At 39.1% G+C, this 21,260-nt stretch overlaps 1 protein-coding gene across 13 annotated transcripts in view; it reads left to right on the top strand.

The window, feature by feature from the left end:
* Positions 1-21,260, top strand: part of ehmt1b (euchromatic histone-lysine N-methyltransferase 1b) — a 171,579-nt gene that overhangs the window by 144,551 nt on the left and 5,768 nt on the right. For all 13 annotated transcript variants that reach the window (XM_041192991.1, XM_041192994.1, XM_041192999.1 and 10 more), the window contains 3 exons: positions 5,263-5,378; positions 7,648-7,734; positions 13,895-13,973. In XM_041192991.1, coding sequence (XP_041048925.1) covers positions 5,263-5,378; positions 7,648-7,734; positions 13,895-13,973 — 282 coding nt within the window. The remainder of the gene's footprint in view (positions 1-5,262; positions 5,379-7,647; positions 7,735-13,894; positions 13,974-21,260) is intronic.

Here is a 21,260-nt window from a genome sequence, read left to right as displayed (position 1 = left end):
GTCTTTTCACGGCCAGACACGTGAATGAACTCCTTGGAAACCATGAACCCCTGAATGAAGACCTGAAACCTCTGATCATGACACTCATCAAGGTTCCAAAGTGTGAAATCCCAACACCAAACACCATTCATTTCTTCATGACACCTTTAAACCACACTGACCATCTCCTCTTACCACCAAGTCTGATATTTTTGCCATCTGGCCAGAACCAGGCCTCCCTCATATCTTGCCACTGTCAAAACTCCTGGCAGTCTCATTCATCCACTGCCTGTGCAGGGGTGCTTGCAGGCATTGTAGACTCGCTTCTAGTGAAAAGATTTGACAGAGTTATCATCAACAATCTCAAATGGTCATCTGTCATGTCTCAACCCCATTAACAGATCAGTGCATGCCTGACTAAAGCCTATGCTCAGGTGTCAGAAGGTCATCCTGCCAACACCTGTTTAAATTGGTCACTGCTACGAATGAGCAGCGGCATGGTTCTGTGCAGTTGTGGAAACAGGCAGCTTTGGATGAGCAGGTAATCTCAAATATCTACTGCATTTCTTTTCTCGATCGCATTGAACAAATATTGCTCATACTGATGCCACACGCCCATGCCGACCTCATGAGATCATTGAATCTTTCTAAGCACTGTGATCATGACATCTACACTGCACAACACCTCAGCCACCTCCTCCCATGCAATAAGCATCTGCCTGTGGTTCCTCCTCCTCCTCCTCCTCCTCCCACCACTCGGCATGAGCTAGTCACATCTTCCCTCGACTGCACGGAGAAGGGTACCAAGGGCAGCCTCACTGAATTTGGGAGCACTTCTCACCTTGCTCCAGTGGTACAAACATCTATGCATGGAGATATACAATCAATGTACAACTACTCAATGTCTAAAGCTGCTAGATTTGCTGATTTATTATAATCTGGGTAATGTTGAGGCTTCAGACTGCTGACAGACATTAGTACTAATTAAAATTTGCTTACCTGGATGGACTGCAAAGGACAAAATTCTTCACTGTTGAAAACTTTATGCACCTGTGATGGGTCACCTGACATTATCCCATACCAGGAGGCCTTTTAAAGAGCTGGCTGTAACTTGGTTCCAGGTTATGGCCTCCAGCCTCAGACCAGGCGTCCCACCTTCCAGAGCTCACTGGGAAGATGACAGTCTGTCACCTGGCCTTGCTGCTAATGGGCAGCAATTAGCGTTTTATTGTGCATGAGCAACAGCGGGCCCAGAAGTCAGAACGCTGCCGAGTTTCCTAGTGTGGAACCTGTCATTGGTGCACTAGCGTAAAATTCATCCCCAAGAAGTTATGTATGGCTTTTTTTCTTTGATTATGGGATGTCAGCATTGCTGGCACTGCCCATCCTAATTTCTCTTGAGCAGATGGTGCTGAGCCACTGCCTTGAACTACTGTAGTCCACGTGGTATTGGTACACCCACAGTGGTTTTAGCAAGGGAGTTCCAGGATTTTGACTCAGCAACATTGAAGGAACAGCGATATAGTTCCAAGTCAGGATGGTGTGTCACTTGGAGGGGAGCTTGCAGGTGGTGGTGTTCCCACGTTTCTGTGCCCTTGTCTTTCTAGGCGTTGAAGGTTGAGTTTGGAACATGATGTCGATGGAGGCTTGGCGAGTTGCTGCATTGCATCTTGTAGATGCTACACACTGCTGCCACTGTGTGTCAGTGGTGGAGGGATTGAATGTTTGAGTGGTGGATGGGGCAGCAATCAAGTGGCCTGCTTTGTCCTGGATGGTGTTGAACTTGGGTGTTTTTGGAGCTGCGGTCATCCAGGCAAGTGGACTTGTTCATCATTCCCTTGACATGTGCCTTCTGTGTGGGCATAGAATACTTCAGTATTTGAAGAGAACTGAATGGTACTGAACATTGTGCAATCATCAGCGAACATCTCTACTTCTGGCCTGATGATGGAGGGAAGGTCATTGATGAAGCAACTGAAGATGGTTGGGCCTTGGACATTACTGTGACCAACTCCTGCAGCGATGTCCTGGGACTGAGATGATTGGCTTCCATCAGCCAAAACTGTCTTCCTTTGTGTTATGACTCCAACAAGTGGAGAGTTTTCCCCTTGATTGTCATTGACTTCAACTTTACTGGGCCTCCTTGATGCCACACTTAGCTGTCTTGATGTCAAGCACAGTCATTCTCATCTCGCCTCTGGAATGCAGCTCTTTTGTCTGTGTTTGGACCAAGTCTGTAATGAGGTCTGGGACCAAGTGACCCTGACAGAACCCAAACTGAGTGTTGGTCAACAGGCTATTGCTTGAGTAAATGCTGCTGGATAGCACTTTCCATGGGCATTAATTGGCTAGATTGAATCTGTCCTTTTTGTACAGGGAACTTACCTGAGCAATTTTCCACATTGTTGGGTAGATGTCAGTATTATAGCTGTATTTGTGCGGTTAGTTCTGGAGCACAAGTCTTCAGTACTACATTCAGGTTGTTGACAGAGCCCATTGCCTTTTCTGTTACCAGGCTCTTCAGCTATTTCTTGATATCACATGGAGTGAATCAAATTGGCTGAAGACTGGCACCTGTGATGCTGGGGAACTTTAGGAAGAGGCCGAGTTGGATCATCCGCTAGTCACTCCTGCCAAAAATAGTTGCAATTGCTTCACCCTTGCCTTTTGCACTAATGTGCTGGGCTTCCCCATCATTGAGGGAGGTGTGTTTGTGGAGCCTCTTTGTCTGGTTAGTTGTTTAATTTTCCACCACCATTCACGGCTGTATGTGACAGGACTGCAGAGCTTTGATCTGATCCGTTCATTGTGGAATCGCTTTGCTCTGTCTATCTTCCACTGTTTAGAATGCATGTAAGCCTATGGTGTAGCTTCACTAGGTTTCAGCTCATTTTTAGTTATTCCTGGTGCCACTCCTGACATGGTTTCCTGCACTCCTCGTCGAACTATAATTGACCCCCTGGCTTGATGGTAATGGTGGAGTGAAGGATATGCTGATCCATGTAGTTAAAGATTGAGGGAGAAGATAACATTGCTGCTGATGGCCTGCAATGCCTCATGGATGCAGAGTTTTGATGTGCTTGATCTATTTTGAGCCTCTGCCATTTAGCATGGTGGTAGTGCCACAAAATACAATAGAGGGCCTCCACGAGAACTGTGAGGTGATCACTCCTGTTAATACTGTCATTGACGGATGCATCTGCGACAGTTAGATTGGTGAGGGTGAAGTCAAGTTGGTTTTTCCCTCTTGTTTTTCTCACCAGTTGCCTCAGGCCCAATCTGGAAGATATGTTCTTTAGGACTCAGTAGTAGTAACATGTGCCTTGGTGGTGGACATTGAACTCTCTTCAGTGAACATTGAAGATTACATTGTGCCCTTGCTAGCCTCAGTCTTTCTTCAAAATTGTGCTCAACATGGAAGACTACTGATTCATCAGCTGAGGGAGTACAGTAGGTGGTAATCAGCAGCAAGTTTCCTTGCCCACCTTTGACCTGATGCCATGAAACTTCATGGGGCCCAGAATCAATGCTTAAGACTCCACAGGCTACTCCTCCTGACTGTATACCACTGTGCTTTCACCTCTAGAATAGTGATGTGATGGTGGAGTCTGGGACATTAGCTATAAGGAATGATGTGGTGAGATGACTATGTCAGGCTGTTGCTCGACTAGTCAGTGGTATAGCTCTCCCAATTTTGGCACAAGTCCCCATATGTTAGTGAGGAGGACTTACAAGGTGGAGTAGGCAAGTGTTCCTTTGTCATTCCTGGTACCTTCCATGTTGGGTTGTCTGTCCAGTTTTATTCTTCCTCAACTTTTCTATAGAGGCTTGATACAACTGAGTAGCCTGCCAGGCCATTTCAGAGGGTCTGGACTCACATATTGTTCAGACTGGGTAAGGGCAGCAGCTTTCCGTCCCTAAAGGCCTTTAGCAAACCAGATAGGTTTTTATGATACAAAAACAAAAATAGCTGGAAAAACTCAGCATCTGCAGAGAGGAACACAGTTAACATTTCGAGTCTGAATGACTCTTCATCAGAACTAAAGAAATATAGAAATGTGGTGAAATATAAGCTGGTTGAGGTGGGTGGGACAGGTAGAGCTGGATAAAGGGCCAGTGATAGGTGGAGGCAAAGAAGAGATTGCCAAAGATGTCATAGACAAAAGGACAATGGGGTGTTGACGGTGGTGATCTTATCTAAGGAATGTGCTAATAGTGACATTAAGGGTAGAAAGCAGGATAGGTTTTTATGATAGTGGGGTGGTTTCATTGCCACGATTACTGATGCCAGCTTTGTTTTACTGATACTAGTTTTTTATTGAGCTGGAGGAAGGAGTGATTCATCTGGAACTGATGAGTCATCTCACATTGAAAAAACGTTTGAGGGGTTGAGATCTATGGGGGAGTGGTACAGTTGGGTATCAACGTGTAAGCCTGTAATGACATTGACTTGAACTTAACCTGAAATTGTATGACCTGGATAACTTGGATTTGAATAGATTTATATTAAAAAACATTGCTGGTTGCCATTAAAGTACAGTGCTATCTTTATTGTCATTACAAATTACATTTCAATCATGGAATCTTAATTTTTTTGAAGGACACTGGAGAGTGAAAGTAAATTAGGCTTAAACAAATGTAGTTCAAGATTGTATGATGAGTTAGGACATCTCATCATGTAATATTAGTTTGGGTTTTTTTTGTTTAATGGCATTTGGCATCCATTATGAAAAGTAAATTGGATCTGTGAACTTTTTGATCAACATGATCTTCATGTGGGGCAAGAAACATACTATTTTAATCTTTCTTAAACTGAGAATTGATATTAGGGTTGTTTTCATCACAGACATTTTCAATGTAGGCTTTTGGAGGAATCTGAACACCGTGCAACGTCACATGTTGAAACTATATAAACTCTTCAGTGAAGGGAAAGAAAATACCATCTTTGCTTAAGAATTTTTTTTTAAATGCTAATGCTTCCATAAAACATGTTTCTACCAAGCATTATAGAAATGCAAAACATAGGTTTTTGCTTCCCAGTTATTTTGAATGGGATGGCCTACAAGAAATTTACAAAACTAAGCAAATTAGAAATCAGAATTAGTTGATAATTGATAGCGTTAAAGTAGAAAATGCTTTAGTTTTTGTGACTATTCCCACAGCAACATCCAAGATAATAACTGTTGGTAGAAGTGCATTAAGTAACAAAAGTTTAAGCTGCTAATGCTTTTGTCTGTTACTCATCACAATCAAACAGAAAATTGTAGTGTTTTGTATTTTAAGGATGGACGACTTCTTCCAGAATTCAACATGCTGGAACCGCCACTCATCTTTGAGTGTAACCATGCCTGTGGATGTTGGAGGACATGTAAAAATCGTGTGGTACAAAATGGAATCAGGTCAGGCGAAGCTCGTTGTATTTCTTGAGATTTAATATAAACAGCATAATGTCATCCCATCGAGCCTGTTCCACCTTTCGATAGAATTGTAGCTGATCTGATTGTGGCTTTAACTCCACTTTCTGTCTGTCCCCCATTGCCTTTAATTCCCTTGTTGATCAAAAACTCTGTCTGACTCAGCCTTGAATATATTCAGTGGCCCAGTGTCCACTGCTCTCTCTGGCAGAGAATTCCAAAGACTAACAACCCTCTAGAGAAGAAATTCTTGCTCATCCCTGTCTTAAATGAGAGATTGCTTATTTTCAAACTGTGTCCCCTGGTTCTAGATTCCTCCACAAGAGGAAACATCCTCTCAGCATCTGCCCTGTTGAGCCCCCTCAGAATCTTCTTTGTTTCAATTCGATCACTTTTCATTCTTCTAAACTTCAATGAGTATAGGCCCAACCTCTTCAACCTTTCCTCATAAGACAACCCCTTCATTCCAGGAACCAGTCTAATGAACGCTTCATTCCAGGAATCAGTCTAATGAACCTTCTCTGACCTGCTTCCAATGCAAGTATACCCACCCTTAAGTAAGGAGACCAAAACTGTACACCGTACTCCAGGTATAGTCTCACCCGTTCCCTGTCCAGTTGTAAAAAGACTTCCCTACTTTTATACTTATAGTATTCACAGTATTTGATGGAAAATTGATTACATTTACTTGTAAATGTGTCATCTTCCTATTTGGGAGACAGTTCAAGTAAATACGTTTAAAATTTTCAGGTTCAGACTGTTTATAGTTTCTCATTGTACTAGGATGCAGATATTATATATCCTTTTTATAATATTGTTAATCACAGCACTGTGCTTGAGTGAGCATTAATCCGAACTTGTACACCAAAGTTTTAATGTCAGTTTTAACTAATGTTTTGCTTGGCCTGTTCCTATTGGGTGACTTAGATAATTTTCAGCTAACTTTCTGAGGGAGGAAAACAATCTGGAGGACTAGTTCCTGTATTCATCAGTATATTGCACTAGTTGACCAAATAAGTACACTGAAACAGAATTGAAGCTTTCATCTCCTCCGTTTAATGTTTAGTTTTCCACAGTCTTCAATGTGAGAATTAGAAATTGCACCACAGGAAGTAGTCATTTGGGTATACATAGCATTGCCAGTTCTTCAGCTGGGGCTATCTATTCTATAAACATTTCCCTATTCTTTCCTTGTGTCTTATAGAATCATAAACTTAAAGTTCCCTATTCTGAATTTTGTTTCAGAATTTTTTAAATACAAAAATTAAAACATTGGTGAAAACAGTAAACCTAGTGGTGGAGACTGACGATTTTCTTTATCGTAGCTCTAACAAAGAGCTGGTGCACATGAGAGTCAAATGGATGGTTGTATGAAACCTTAAAGGACAACATTGTGTTTAAACAATGCTGCAACTCTTCAGGGTGTACAAATGCAACACCGTTTGTGCTTAAACAGTACTAAACTGCAATTCTACAACCAGCGACTCTCCAAATAATGTTTAGAACATTATTGTGATGTTTTGATCATAATGAAATCTAGCTGAGTTCTTTAGTTTGTCCAATAGCCTGCAAACTGAAATGCATCATGGAGGACCAAGGTTTTTTTTCCTAGCATAAGAAAGGAAAAATATTAATCTCTCATACTGCTATTGGCAGAGAAAATATCTACTTTCCTTTCAATTGTATTTAAATTTGGCTGTGTCAAGAATATAACATTTCCCCTTTCCATGATGTGACAGTCAAAACTGTAGTTTTTAACCTCCATCACTGTATTGTATGATTGTCATAACATTCGCACACCTGAATAATTTGTGTTTTATAGTAATTATTTCTCATTATTATGTTTAGTTCTGTAATTTTACATGGTAAAATTGGTTTCAAAGTGGTTAGCAATTAACCATTTAAGTACAAAAAAATCAGCTTTCAAACTACACACCTTGTGTAGCATCAGAAGAACAAGCTTTCCTTTGCAATATAATGGGTCAAAAATGAGCATTGTTTAATGCTTAAAAAAGTCTTGCGTTTATTAGTGTCCTGTCGCCTTCACTTACAACGAATTACTTTGAAATGCATGACTTGTTATGTGTGCAGTAGCTGTTTTCACGCAGCAGGAGTTTGCAAACATCATTAAGTTGAATGGCTGCCTAATTTGTGGTGCGGACACTTTTCAAGTTTTCCTGCAAATTTTTACTTAGAATTGCACCAAGTTTACAAATATTTCTTAGTTGCCTATTCTGTATTGCCATCCTTACAGGGTTCGACTACAGACCTATCGTACAAACAAAATGGGATGGGGTGTTCGGTCATTGCAGGACATTCCCAAGGGTCATTTTATCTGCGAGTAAGTGTTGCACTTCACCATGACTGCTGTAGATGAAGACTGATTTATATTTAGCATGAAATTTCCTGATTAAGTGAAAATTATTTAAATGCCGTTACTTCAAAACTCTACACAGCAACATATGACACTGTTTTTACTTCCTTACTAACTTGTGAAAGCTTTAGATGTTTGATAATAATGCACCCCTGACAATTCTATATCAAGAGTATAAAAAAGTATATAATGACTTATGGGAATTTGGTCCAGCACGGCTATTTCTTCCATAGATCAAGCACATTGACCTTCTTTTGGACAGTATATAATTTAGGCTCTGCTGATGAAAATGAATAACTACAGGTATAACTTGTATAAATCTAAAGCTGTGAAAAATGTCTCCCATTGGGTAATTTGCCAAAGCTTCAGGATACCAGTTTAAAGATTGCATTTTGAGTTGGAACAGTTGCTGATGCTCAAGATTTATACAGGAAAAATAACCAATGCCCTTCATTCTCATTTGTTTGTTAGCTGTAGCAGAACATGCAGTCGGATATATCTAATTCAGCTAATTATTGCTACACCTACATTTTGATTGAGTGCTCTCATTTGATAGTCCTGCCGTGTATTTATATGAGGAAAGTTCCTTAGGCAGCAACAGCCATTTCTTGTGTATTTTTGATTTTCAGCTCTCTCAATCTCCTGCCTTTCTACAATTAGAGTTTAATTTTGTTCTCTATTGTAGGCATGGTAAGTAAGATTGTTGCTGTTAACACTTTATTTACAGTCATTTTTCACAAAATGATCCTTGTAAAAAATGACCTGATTTTGGTACTGATGAAAATGAGAATTCTGTGGAAATATCATGCCTTTGAAGCTCTTCAAAAAAAAATTGAATCGATCATATGAATATTTCTATTGCATCTTGGAATTGTTCAAATTAATGAGAGGGAGAGAGACTAATAATAGACATAATATCCAAAAGATTAATATGTCAGACTTTTAGCTTCACTGACCAGTAAATGGATGATGATTAGGAATGAGTTTAAAAAGTATAAAATTTGGTATTTCCTTTATGCATTCTCATGTTATTCGGAAATTTCTGTGGACCATAAACCAAAGAACAAATCATGTTTGAAAAAGATTTTGCTTCTATAAATCTTGAAAGGGTGGTTGTTTGGGGGAGGAGGGTATAGGGCATTGGGGGAGGAAAACACATTTCATTGTTAAATTGACACATTTTTGTGACATTAATTTTTGTCTTATGAGTTGACAAAACCTGTCAACAACAGATGTATCTGGACACAGTCCAGAAAATCAAAATCTTTTGGTGCCTCTTTAGAATCAGTACTTTCTGACAAGTTGGTATTTGAATAAATCTGTTAAAATATTAGCTTGCCTTTATTTTATACTGCATATGTGTATTGAAGTAAAGCCACCAGGTGTTCCAATGGTCAGAAAGTAACATGTATACATAGAAATTACAACATGGGAACAGACTGTTTGGTCCAACCAGTCTGTGTCAATGTTTATCCTTCATGCCAGCAAATAGTTCTAATCACAGTTGCTTAGCCTGTTCCCATGTCCCTTCAATCTTGTTTCTTTCATCTATCTATCCAAAATAATCTTTTGGCAGATATTAATGATCAACATTTTCCATGTGTATTTTACAGGGATTTCACCAATATAAATAATGAAACTTAACTGGTTTTGTGCATTGTTTGATAAACCTGTAAAATGTCTCAAGTTTGAGAAGCATTTGCTCAATGCCATTTATAAAAGGTGATACTTTCTCACATCAAAGTTAAATTCAAGACTTTGTGGATTGGCATTTGTATTCAGTGGGTACAAGAAAATCCACTACAAGTTGAATATTTTTATAGGGTTAGATGTTAGGAACAGCTATGTTCTTGGGTCTGTGTACCTGGATTTTTTTTTGTTCTATCATTCACCCCATGTTCTCAAAAAAAGCTCAGTCATTTCCACTATTCCTGCTTAGTCATTTTAACTTACTATTTAAGCTTTTTACTCACTGTTAATAAGTTGTGTTTTTTATAGCTGTGTTGAGGAAAGAAGTTCTTGCTATTAGCTTATTTTTAATATTTTAAATAAGACTGGACTTTGTTTTGTAGCTTGCTTGCTTAGTATTAGGTTAATACAGCAAAATAAGCATATACCTCAGTTTGTATTTTGTTTTAACCTGAATTGTGGGGCTTTTATACAAATGTATTTTTCTGATTTGTTTGAGCATACAATAAACTCTTTAAAAAAAAAACAATAGTTTGCATTTATTTAGTATCTTTAGAATAGAAAAACATCCCAAGGTACCTGACAAAACTGTAATGAACAATCGAACACAGAGCCAAAGAAGGAGAAAATAGGAAGGATGATCACTCAAAGAGGTGAGGTTTAAGGAGGGAATTCCAGAATGTGGGGATTGAGCAGCTGAAGCCATCATCACCAGTGATGGAGCGTAGGATACAGATGAGTTAGAGTCTAAGGAAAGAAAACTTTGAGGTCATAGCGATGGTTGTAGACCTGGAGCAGGTTATGAAAATAAAGAGGGTAAGCTGTTGAAGGATACAAGATTAAGAATTTGAAGCATAAGGGAGCCAAGACCAAGCGTAAGTCAGTAACGATGGGTGTTGATTGAGCAAAACCTGGTGCCGGCATAGGATACAGGTACCATTGTTTTGAATGAGCAGAAATTTACAAAGGAATGAATGATGTGACACTGGCCAGGAGAACGTTGGATTAGTCAAATCCGGAGGTAACAAAAGTGTGCATGAGGGCTTCAGCAGCAGCAGATGGGTTTTTAGCGGGGTGAAGGTGGACAATGTTACAAAGATGGAAGCAGATATGATGCAGATATCAGGTTAAAAACTTAGCAGAGTTGAATAGCATTGCAAGATTGCAAAGAACTTGTTTCTACTTGAGCCAGTGGTTAAAAAGATGGATAGAATGTGTATCAAAGACCCAGGGTTTGTGGCAGAGGCTGATGGCAGTAATAAGTCTAGAGGTTGTGGTTTGAAAAAGATCTTCGTTTAAACAAATGAACACATATTGATACTCTGACAGGAGGTGGCTATGTGCCAAAGGGACCCCTTGGCTGATAGTTTGAGAGCTGTTTTACTTAATAAATGACATACTGCATGGAGGGCCCCTTATTTCTAATTAATATAATTTGATTTTAAAATAAGGGGAATGTATGTGCAGCAATGTCAAGTCTTTAATATTTCCATTGTTACAGAGAGACCAGGGAGGCAAAACTAAACTCCTTTATTCTCTTGCTGTCTGTCCGTAAGCAGAGGTGTCTTTTTAAAAATAGGCTGTGGCGCTTATTCCAAAAACTCTTGATTTGTCAGTTTTTTTTAAAGTAACTTGCAGCTAACTCTCTCAGGATTAAATCGGAAGTTTAGTTTATTCACACATTCAAACCCAGGGGATGATGCAACTTTACACATGCGCACACGCACAAGTATACAGTTTTTACAACCATGAATAACTTAACCGTAAAAAGAACCACAGAAATAGATACCAGTTCATTTTATTTCCCGGTCCAGAAATTTCAAATCCAGAGGGGCTTCCCTCACGGGGAAGTTACAATTCAGGTGGGTTCCTGGCTGAAGGCAGAAGTACAGAATTCCTTTAAGATGATGGTGCTGCAGTGAGATGAAGTTGATATTCAGAGACTTGGCCTGCTTGGCAGGGGGTGGCTAGTAGCTTTCAGATAAACAGGCTTTGAGGAGGGCTTGTTGCAGGCTACTTGTCAGCCTGGAGTCCTGCTATTGGGATGTTGGCAGATTGGAGATAAATTAGCAGATTGGCCTGCTTCTGAGTTCTCAACTGTTTAAAGAGATTTCAGAATGGCCACTCAAGTGATGTGGCCTCCTTCCTCCACAATGATTTCAACAAGGGATGTTTATCTGGCTTTTGTTTTATGGCTTTAGAATCTGAACGAGTCATCATCCATATTGATGACCCTGTTCTGGCTGACTATTGCCTTGGTAGATCCTCGGACACCGCTAGAGCGGTAAGCTTGTAAAGATGCAAATGATGTCCACTTACACTTTTAATAGTTCCTTTTTTAAATGGACCTTGACAGCCGCAGGTGTGAGATTCCATGAGCAATATGCCACAGCGTGTCTCCAGTGCAATCCATATAATGCCTTAGTGGTCACCTTACAGTTCCAGACATCAGGTGACTGTGGCAGCCATCTTTTGGTTCCACGAAGTTAATTTTTAAATAAGAAAAAAGAGTAAGATCTGATTTACATAGTTTATGATTTCTTTCAGGTCTTAGTGACATGTCAATATTGTGAAATGTGTATTGGGTTTACTAAAAGGTCCTATCATGCAGGAGATTCTTTTGTGTATATTTATTTTTATGCTTCTCTATTATTTAATGAATTTTATTGTTCATTTAACATTAAGCACACTGTTGTCTGAAAGGTTTTTATGCTGTTTATATTCTAACTATGCAGAGTGATACAGTTGTTTATGAGAAGTTTTATTAGATAAATCAATATCATGAATTAGTGTGATCTAAAGTGTGTATCAGTAATGACCTTGTGACTGGAATTAATTTTATGCTGTTTGGTATCATAGCTATGCCATATTTATGGAGGCAGGCAAACCTATAGTAACACTTAGTAATTTTATCCCAGATAGTCCTAGTTAAACTGGGACAGGTACTTATAAAATAATGAATGAGGGCAATCAGTTTTCACTGTATCTGTTACATAGGATAGTGTTGTGCATTCAGCTCCTTGAGGCAATCGAGGTACTTCCAGGAGGCTATTTACCCGTGATGTATCATTAGACTTTACGATTTACACTCCGTCCATTCTCAAACACATCTCAGTGACTCCCACCTATCAGGCCTGTCACAAATGTTGGAGTTCCTGCCCCAGTTTGAGTCTGCGAAAAATGTATCCATTGCACATTTGAAATTCCTAAAATCCAAAGCTTTTATTGCCTGTCTCGTGAAGCTTAAATCCAAGCTTGAATTCTTTGCCCTAGAACTGCTAAACTAGACCCCAGACTGATGCTCAACATGAACTATTTTGGTTATCATCTGAAAAATGCTATTAAGACCCTCTCTACACCACGTTTTTTTCCAATGTAACAACTTCCTCACAGTGTGGGTACGCAATAGAATTTGACACCTTTATTACCTTTTGTACTCTGCCAAAACCTTTAATGTGCTCTCTCCCCATGAGGGAGCAAAGCTATTTCTTTTGAACTTGTACTCTATCTTTTGAGCTATATATTCCAATATCCTATTTATCTTTTATCATCTTACTGGCATGTTGTGCTGATGGGTTACAGGAGCTTTATATATAAAACAAATCTCCGTCTTGTATTTTCCTTCAGGTTGTTTGTTTCTCCAGGAGGCACCAAAGATTTATACTGCTATGGTCTCTATGCCTGTCATATGACTATTTTGTTGGAAAAATTCAACTTAAGTAAAACAAATGGATCACTTTTCCAAAGGGAAAGGTGCTCATTAAGTCGACTTACAGCTTTGAGGAGTGTTTCTTTTAATGGAGCATCTGGAGAACTTAGCAACCTCGGGCATTTCTTCACCTGGTGGCACAATGATGGCATATTCAGATAATTTCCCTTATGACGACTTGTAGCTCTCAATTCTCTTCATTAACATGAATTTGTAGATCCTCCTATCTAGTGAAATAAAATAACATTTCACTCTTCTCTCTTTACGAATAGTATAATAGTAACAGAATGGCTTAGCCTGATGAAAATTTCTGAAGTATGTTATTGTATCTTGCAGGTTGCTTCTGTAAAAAGTGATTTTGTTTTTTATACTACTGCTGTTGCAACCTTATCTTCGTTTACTTACCTTGCAGCATGCCATAAATTGCATTTCAGTTATTGCTTTTCAAATGTCGAAGAAACCATTAGAAACGTATGTTCTTCACTGATATATCTTTTAAAGTTTATGTCTGAAAACACTGTTTTCTGATATTCCAGTACAACTGGAAGTGAAGATAGTTAAAATAATATTGTTGACCAGGTGTTGTTAAATAATATTGCTGACCAGGTATTGTGATCAGATTATATGTTCCATCAACCATATTGACTGATTTCACTTTCATAGTAATGTATCACTTATGGTTTAGCAGTAAAAAGTATTTTAAACAATGCCATCTTTTCTTTGTACAAGGTATGTTGGGGAACTTATAACAGACGCCGAGGCAGATGTCAGAGAAGATGACTCTTATCTCTTTGACCTCGATAATAAGGTACTTGTTACTTTGTCTCATGGCCTTTCTGTGCTAGATCAATTATTACTTTTCTTTGTTATTGCTGCATCAGATGAAGGTTTGATTTACAAATTAGTTTATTTAATGCTGATCCTCAAATTTTGAATGTTGCCCCTTCTCTTGAAATGCTGCCTGGTCAACAGAAGAGATACAAAGAGAAAACTTCTCAATCAAGAAAATGAGCAAAAGTAATAAATTGGATGGGAAAGCTGTATATGTGCAATTCATTTTATATGACCTGATGCATTGTCCTAACTTGCTTATAAATTATTGCGTTATAAATTATTGCACTGAATCCAGATCGATTAATGTTAACAATAAGGATGGAAGAATTTTAACAACATTGATTGTAGCATAAATTTTAATGTGCAAATTATCATCATTGGAAGGACGACAGCAGATAGATCACAAACTTTGAAAATTGCCTTTGACCATCTAATGAAGATAAGTGTGTGTTTTCAATATACAATGTCATATTTACCCTGTGAAAAAGATTGCAAGAAATTTTGTGCCAGGGGAAAATGAGATGTATTTAAATCATTCTCTTCTCTCCATAAGGAAGCCCCACCTCATGTTGGGCTTCCATATACAGTTAACATCCACTTCACAAATGTTAGTAATAATACCTGTGACCAAATGGTTACATTGGAAGTATAAAGATTGTGACACAGGTTGATAATGTCCTGTGTTCTGAGTTGGTGCTGAACTTGACTGGCTCGATGCCTCCGAACCTGAGACAGGCTGTAGTGCCAATCAGCATGATTTCCATTTCATTTGATCACTGACAGGACTTGTTGCTGATGTCGGTAGAGCTGCTTACAGCTGTGAGAAAGATCCAAAAGAGCGACCCTCTACAGGGAAGCAAAAGACCCTTCTTCCTGTCAACCAGGAAACATTTGCACTTTGGTTAGCTGGAGAACAACTTGATTTTGAAATTATTGTAGCTGTACACAACCTTTTACTTTGAATCTATTTTTGTAAAGATTTTTACCAAAATATGAATATATATTTTGTGTTGTTTGACCTGGGGTTTCAGCAAATTTCCATTTAGTTCAGCTGGCCAGGTGTTTTGAACTATTTGTGATACAGATTTTTCTCGACAAACCACTAACATTACATGCTTTGTGACCAAATGATTACCCATCAAAATGGTGCATTGAAGGGTATTTATGAAAGCACATTCGATAATTGTATCCAACAGAGTGGGGACTTGATGAAATATTTCAGAGCTCGTTAACATATTTCCTATCACATTGCAACTGTGAATCAGGGTTTTTAAAAAAAGATTGTTATGTGAAGCAGAATTAGAAGAAACACTGATATACCACGAATGGAGGTCATCCTATAACCTGCAAGAACAAGGAAATGGGCCTAGACTCTGGCGGTACTGGATGGGATTCTGGATAAGTTTTGGGATCAAGGATCTTTGGAAGCAAGGATCTGCAAGCATGTGAGGGAGATCTCAGGATCTCAGAGCATTAAGGTGGCTCTGGGATTAGGAAGCTTTGGAATTGTTGTCTAGATGTTTGAGAGCATGTAGAATGCCCCCAGTACCAACAGGATTGAGGAGCTGTTTAGAAGTTTATGGGGCCAATGCTAGGCAGTATTAGGGGGCAATGAAAGTATTAAAAGGCACAAAGACAATTTGTTGGCTAAATAAGCAAATTACTATGCAGCTTTGTTCGAAATCTTAATTTGGACAAGTGCTGAGAAATAAATGGCAGATAAGACATCTTCAAAAAAGAAATTCAGTGATCCAATTAGTTTATCAATAATCTGTGATAGCAAGTTTTTATGGATTAGTATTTACATTTTTTAATGTTTGCCAAGTAGAAATGTTAATATCTTCGTTTTAAACTTTAAATGTTGACACAAAAGCTGCTAATTGTGAGACAGGTTTGTGGATATGAAGTGTGATCCACCTAATATTGACAAGTTGACCTCTAAAGATGTTGGACACTAAGAGAATAACGTTAAACTTTTTTGTACCACGCCCCCCCCCCGGCCCCCCCAGCCGTTTCTATTTTTTTGCTGCTCTTCTCTCCCTGAACTGTTTTTGTTTCTCTGTCCTCTGTTTCCTCCTTTTTTTGCAAGTAGGGTGTCATGGTTTACTGTGGCAGGTAAATGAACTACCAGTGACTGCAGGCTACATTTAATTTGAGAATGTGATCCTACCCAAGCCTCCATCCCTCTCCCTAATCCTGTGTGCCTTTCTGGCCTGCCACCCTATCAAAGCCCTGAGTCTTTCATTTTCTTACTATCTCCTCAGTCCTATTATTACCTGTTCAATTACTGACCTTCCCCTTTGCTCAGCTGTCATTCACCTTACTGCTAGCACTCCATCCATTGCCCTTTCCTACTCCTATTCGCTCCCCTCAAAGGACAGCAATGAGACCAAAGGTCTCAAACACTCATTTTGTTTCCTTACTCCCTTTCCCCCTCCTCATCTATTTCACTCAAAAATCATAAGTCTTGTTTGACTTTAAAATCCAACCTTTTTTAAAAGAAAAATAAATCAAATCCTATTAATCTGTTTGCCTATCCCTTTCTCTGCTTATAAGCATTAGCAATTCAAAGCTCAGTTGCACAGCTTGATGCATCTGCCTTTTCTGACTGCCAGGTGAAATAATTGATTAGCTTCTAAAACAGTTTTGATAATTGAATTATTAGCATGTAGAAAGATTCTCTCACTCACACTTTGTGAACTGTTTGCCAGTGTTTCTTTTATGCATCTGTCTGTCTCTCTCTCTATACTTTCCGATTTAGAGCATTAGGAATTGCATTCACAGAAGAAAAACAAAATGGCAACCAACATTTTTTAATGGAAAATGTAAGCACATCATTTTGAGCAATTCATAGGAAAAATCACTGAGGGCAAATTATACAGTTACGTGAACATGAGAAATAGAAATTTAGAATGGTATATAGTTGACATAATATTGTGACAACAAGATATAATATTTGGACACAGTATAAGATTTCAATATAATTTTTTGACATGAATCAATATGTGATAGTAATTATCGGCAAAACTAGAGTCTAGCAGGAGCAAGTAGAAAACTGTCATAGTAGCAAAGAGTACTTCAAGTGGTGGAATTGAAGTGTAAGATTCACCCTCTTTTAATCATCACTGTTCCATTTGCTGTTAATTTATGGGCAAACTACAGATTAGCAAGTTGTACTTGGTGCAAATTATTTTAACATCAATGGTGGGTAAGGTTTTGACACCCTCAATCAGAGAAAAAATCAACAGGTACATGGAGAGGTTTGAGTTGACTAAGGAGAGCCAGCACAGATTTGCAAAAGGCAGATCATGCTCGACAAAGCTAATTGAATATTTTGATAAAGAAACAAAAAAAGGTTGATGAAAGGAATGTGATAGATGTTGTCCATGTGGATTTTAAGAAAACATTTGACAAATTACCACACAAAAAGCTGGTTAACAAAATTGAGGCTTATGAAATAGGAGGGTCATAGTCCACTTGAATAAAAAATTGGCTTAAGGACAGAAAGTAGCAAGTCGTGGTAATGGTTATTTTTTGGAGCAGATGGTGGTAGACAGAGATGTTCCCCAAGGGTCAGTGCTAGGGCCACTACTTTTTTAGCTACATATAAAAGACTTGGATCTTGGAACACGCGGAAAAATTTCAAAATTTGCAGACTTGGAGGAGTGACAGTCAGTGAGGATGATACAAATTGCCTGCAACAGGACATTGTTAGGCTAGCAGAATGGACAGAGAAGTGGCAGATGGAATTTAATACAGAGAAGTGTTAGCTGATTTTAGCAGAAGCGATGGGGAGAGGCAACATAGACTTAATGTCACAATTCTAAAGACTGTGCAGGAACAGAGGGACCTGGGCGTGCATGTGTGTCAATCTTTATGGCAGGACATATTGAGAGAGTGGTTGGAAAGAAAATGGGACACTGGATTTCATAAACACAGGCATTGAGTACTAAAGCAGGGAAGTTGTGCTGAACCTTTGAAGCTCTGGTTAAGGCCTAACTAGAGCATTGTGTTCTGGTCACCACATTTTAGGAAAGATGTGAAGGCCCTTGAGAAGGTACAGAAGAGATTTACCAGAATGGTTCCAGAGGTGAGGTGGGACAGAGACTGGGGTTGGGTTGGTTAGTTACAAGTTTAGGTTGGAAAGGGTGGGGTGGTTGTTCTTGGAACAATAGAGATTGAGGGGAGATTTGATGGAGGTGTGCATGATTATGACAGGCTTACATAAGACAAAGAAAAATTCTTCCCTTTAGCTGATGGTACAAGGACTTGCGGACACAGGTTTAAGATTTTGCGCAAAAAATGCAGCTGGAACTTGAGGAAGAACTTTTTTACATGGTGTGTGGTAATGACTTGGAACCCACTACCCACGAGGGTGGTGAAAGCAGAAACAACCAATGATTTCAGAAGGAAAGTGGATGGATACTTAAAGGAGAAAAACTTGTAAGGCTGCCGGGATCAAGCGGGAGTGGGACTGACTGGATTGCTCCAAGGGCAGGCTGGCATGGACTTATTGGGTCAAATGGCCTTCTTTGTAAATGATTCTGATTCTATGGTACTGACACACGGTGCAGTAGTTGTAATTGCTTCAGCTTTTTGTTTTGGACAAAATAATCATGAAAAGGAAAGGGTGTGGGTATTGTTGCTTACTTAAGTAAAGCAGAGTTACTATAAACAATGTGTTCAATCAGCCATATGACACTTAGGTCTTTAATGTTTTTATAAGTTTAATCTTATGGTGCAAATGATTTCGAAAATTTAATGTTTTTTACTTTACAATAAGAATTGACTCAGAAGTATGCATCCTAAAGCTTGCTTGACAGTTGATAAATATTTTAAACCATTCGAAATAGACATAAATTTTCAAAATGGCATTGAAATCAACTAGTTTTTTCAAATTTAAAGCCATAACATTTAAATTGAAGATGACCAGTGTTGTGGTTGTTACTGCTGGTTAGATGTGGCTACAAGAGCAGGTCAGAGGCTAGGGGTCCTGCAGCAAGTAACTCACCACCTGACTCCCCAAAGCCTGTCCACCACCTTCAAGGCACAAATCAGGAGTGTGATGGAATACTCTCCACTTGCCTGAATGAGTGCAGCTCAAACAACACTCAAGAAGTTTGACACCATTCAGGACAAAGCAGCCTGTTTGGTTGGCACCCCTTCCACAAACATTCACTCCCTCCACCATTGACAAACAGTGGCAGCAGTGTGTACCAGATACAAGATGCACTGAAGAAACTCACCAAGGCTCCTTAGACAACACCTTTCAAACACACAACCATTACCATCTAGAAAGACTAGGGCAGCAGGTACATGGGAATGCTACCACCTGGAAAATCCCCTCCAAGCCACTCAACATCCTGACTTGGAAATATATCGCCGTTCCTTCACTGTTGCTGGGTCAAAATCCTGGAACTCCCTCCCTGACAGCAGTGTGGGTGTATCGACACCATGTGGACTTCACTGGTTCAAGAAGGCAGTTCACCACCATCTTCTCGAGGGCAATTAGGGATAAGCAGTAAATATTGGCCTAGTCAGTGCAACCCACATCCCGTAATTAATTTTTAAAAATTGTGGCTGTTGGAACTCCGATTAGGATGCAGAGCAATACCCAATAAAATGTACTCAAATCAGGCAACTTTTTTGTGATTAATTTGCCTGTTGACACATTGAGTAAAGCCACTGATGAGCACAGAAAAATTATACTGATAGGAAGATTGTGTGCCCCCCACCTCCCCACCCCACCCAAATTCCCCAAAGCTCATTGGTTACAAATGTTATTGTAGATAATGGATTGAAAGAAATGGAAGAAAATGGCACAAATGAATAAATGCAGAGACCATTAAATTAAAATTGAACCAAAAAAAACAAATTAAGGGGGAAAAACTATTATAAGAGGATCAAGGTATATCCCAGAGCAACTTAAAATCCCAACAAAAGCTTTTCTAGAAACCACAATTTTTATAGGTATTCAATTTTGTTTTGAAAGTTGCAAGATTTGTTGTGATGTTGTAAAGATGGATTGTAGTAGTTGATGTTTTAGACTGAATAACTTACATTTCTGTTCAAAAAAGACCAAAGTTGTTTGAGCATTGTCCAAGGCTTTCTAAGAAATCAACACTTCCACAGTTGCATAAGATGCAGGAAAATGGTACTTAAGAAAAAAAAAACATAATGATTGAATACCTGTTAGAATACAAGGCAGATTGTGTGTTGCAGTCTAAGGGGTGAAAGTTGTAAACATCTCTGCAAATTGAATCCCACTGATTTGAAGCCACCCTTGTATCCAAAAGGCCTTCTCACCTTATCCTTCTCCCCCTGTCTGTTCCTTTTAGCTTGTGCTCATGCTGGAAGGTCTGTTATCCTCTGTACTAACCATCAGGAATGGCAGGTGTTTAAATCCTGAGTAAATTTTGTTGTAGTTTGCAGCTTTTATTTTCCTGTACCCTTTATGTTGCATATCCATAGTGATGTTTTGCTTCTGCTGTCATGTGCTTATTATTAATTATTTGCCAAACATAACTATGCAATCAGTCAACCCTGATATGAAGCCAATTTATTTTCACAAAAACAAGGAAATAACTTCTAGATAGATTACAAAAAAAAATCAACTGCAGAGTTCTCCTATGTATGTACTGACTCAAACGCAGGTCAGGAATGAAACTATGGGCTGGATTTTCAATCCAGTGCCAGGAACCAAGGTCAAGACCAGCTCTGGGTATCCACCCTGCGTAGCATGTTTCAGATACACTCAGCCAAATTTTTAAAGGGCCAGGCCTATTAATGGCAGGGAGCAGGCTTATTATCCAGTAAAAGATGGTGGCTGGCTTCTGAGGCTGGAGGGCCAATGGGAGGCCCTCCGCCCTGACACATCGGCAGCTCCACCAGCTGATTCATGATGGGAAGAGAGAAGGGCAATAAATGCTGGCCCAGCCAGCGAAGCCCACATCCTGTGAATGAATAAAAATAAATAAATACAGGTATCTCAGTGTTACCTAGTACTGGAGTGCAACTTGAACTTGATGGGAGTTTGGTGAATTGAGGGAGTTAGGGGAAGAAGGTGTTCCTTTTAATTTTTCACCCTGTAGGAATTGGTTCTTACTCTACTGCAGGGGAAAGAAGCAAGCTATCTGCTGAGTACCTGGTAAGTGGTTAAGGGCTATTCTATTGCTTAGATTTAAAATAGCACAGAAACCTGTGGTAAGATTAATAAATTACATAAAAGGAAAATAAGCAACTGAATAAAATAATACGTAGT

Source organism: Carcharodon carcharias, chromosome 8, assembly GCF_017639515.1.
Source record: "Carcharodon carcharias isolate sCarCar2 chromosome 8, sCarCar2.pri, whole genome shotgun sequence".
NCBI classification, from domain to species: Eukaryota; Metazoa; Chordata; class Chondrichthyes; order Lamniformes; family Lamnidae; genus Carcharodon; species Carcharodon carcharias.
This window is presented reverse-complemented; position numbering and strand designations above follow the sequence as displayed.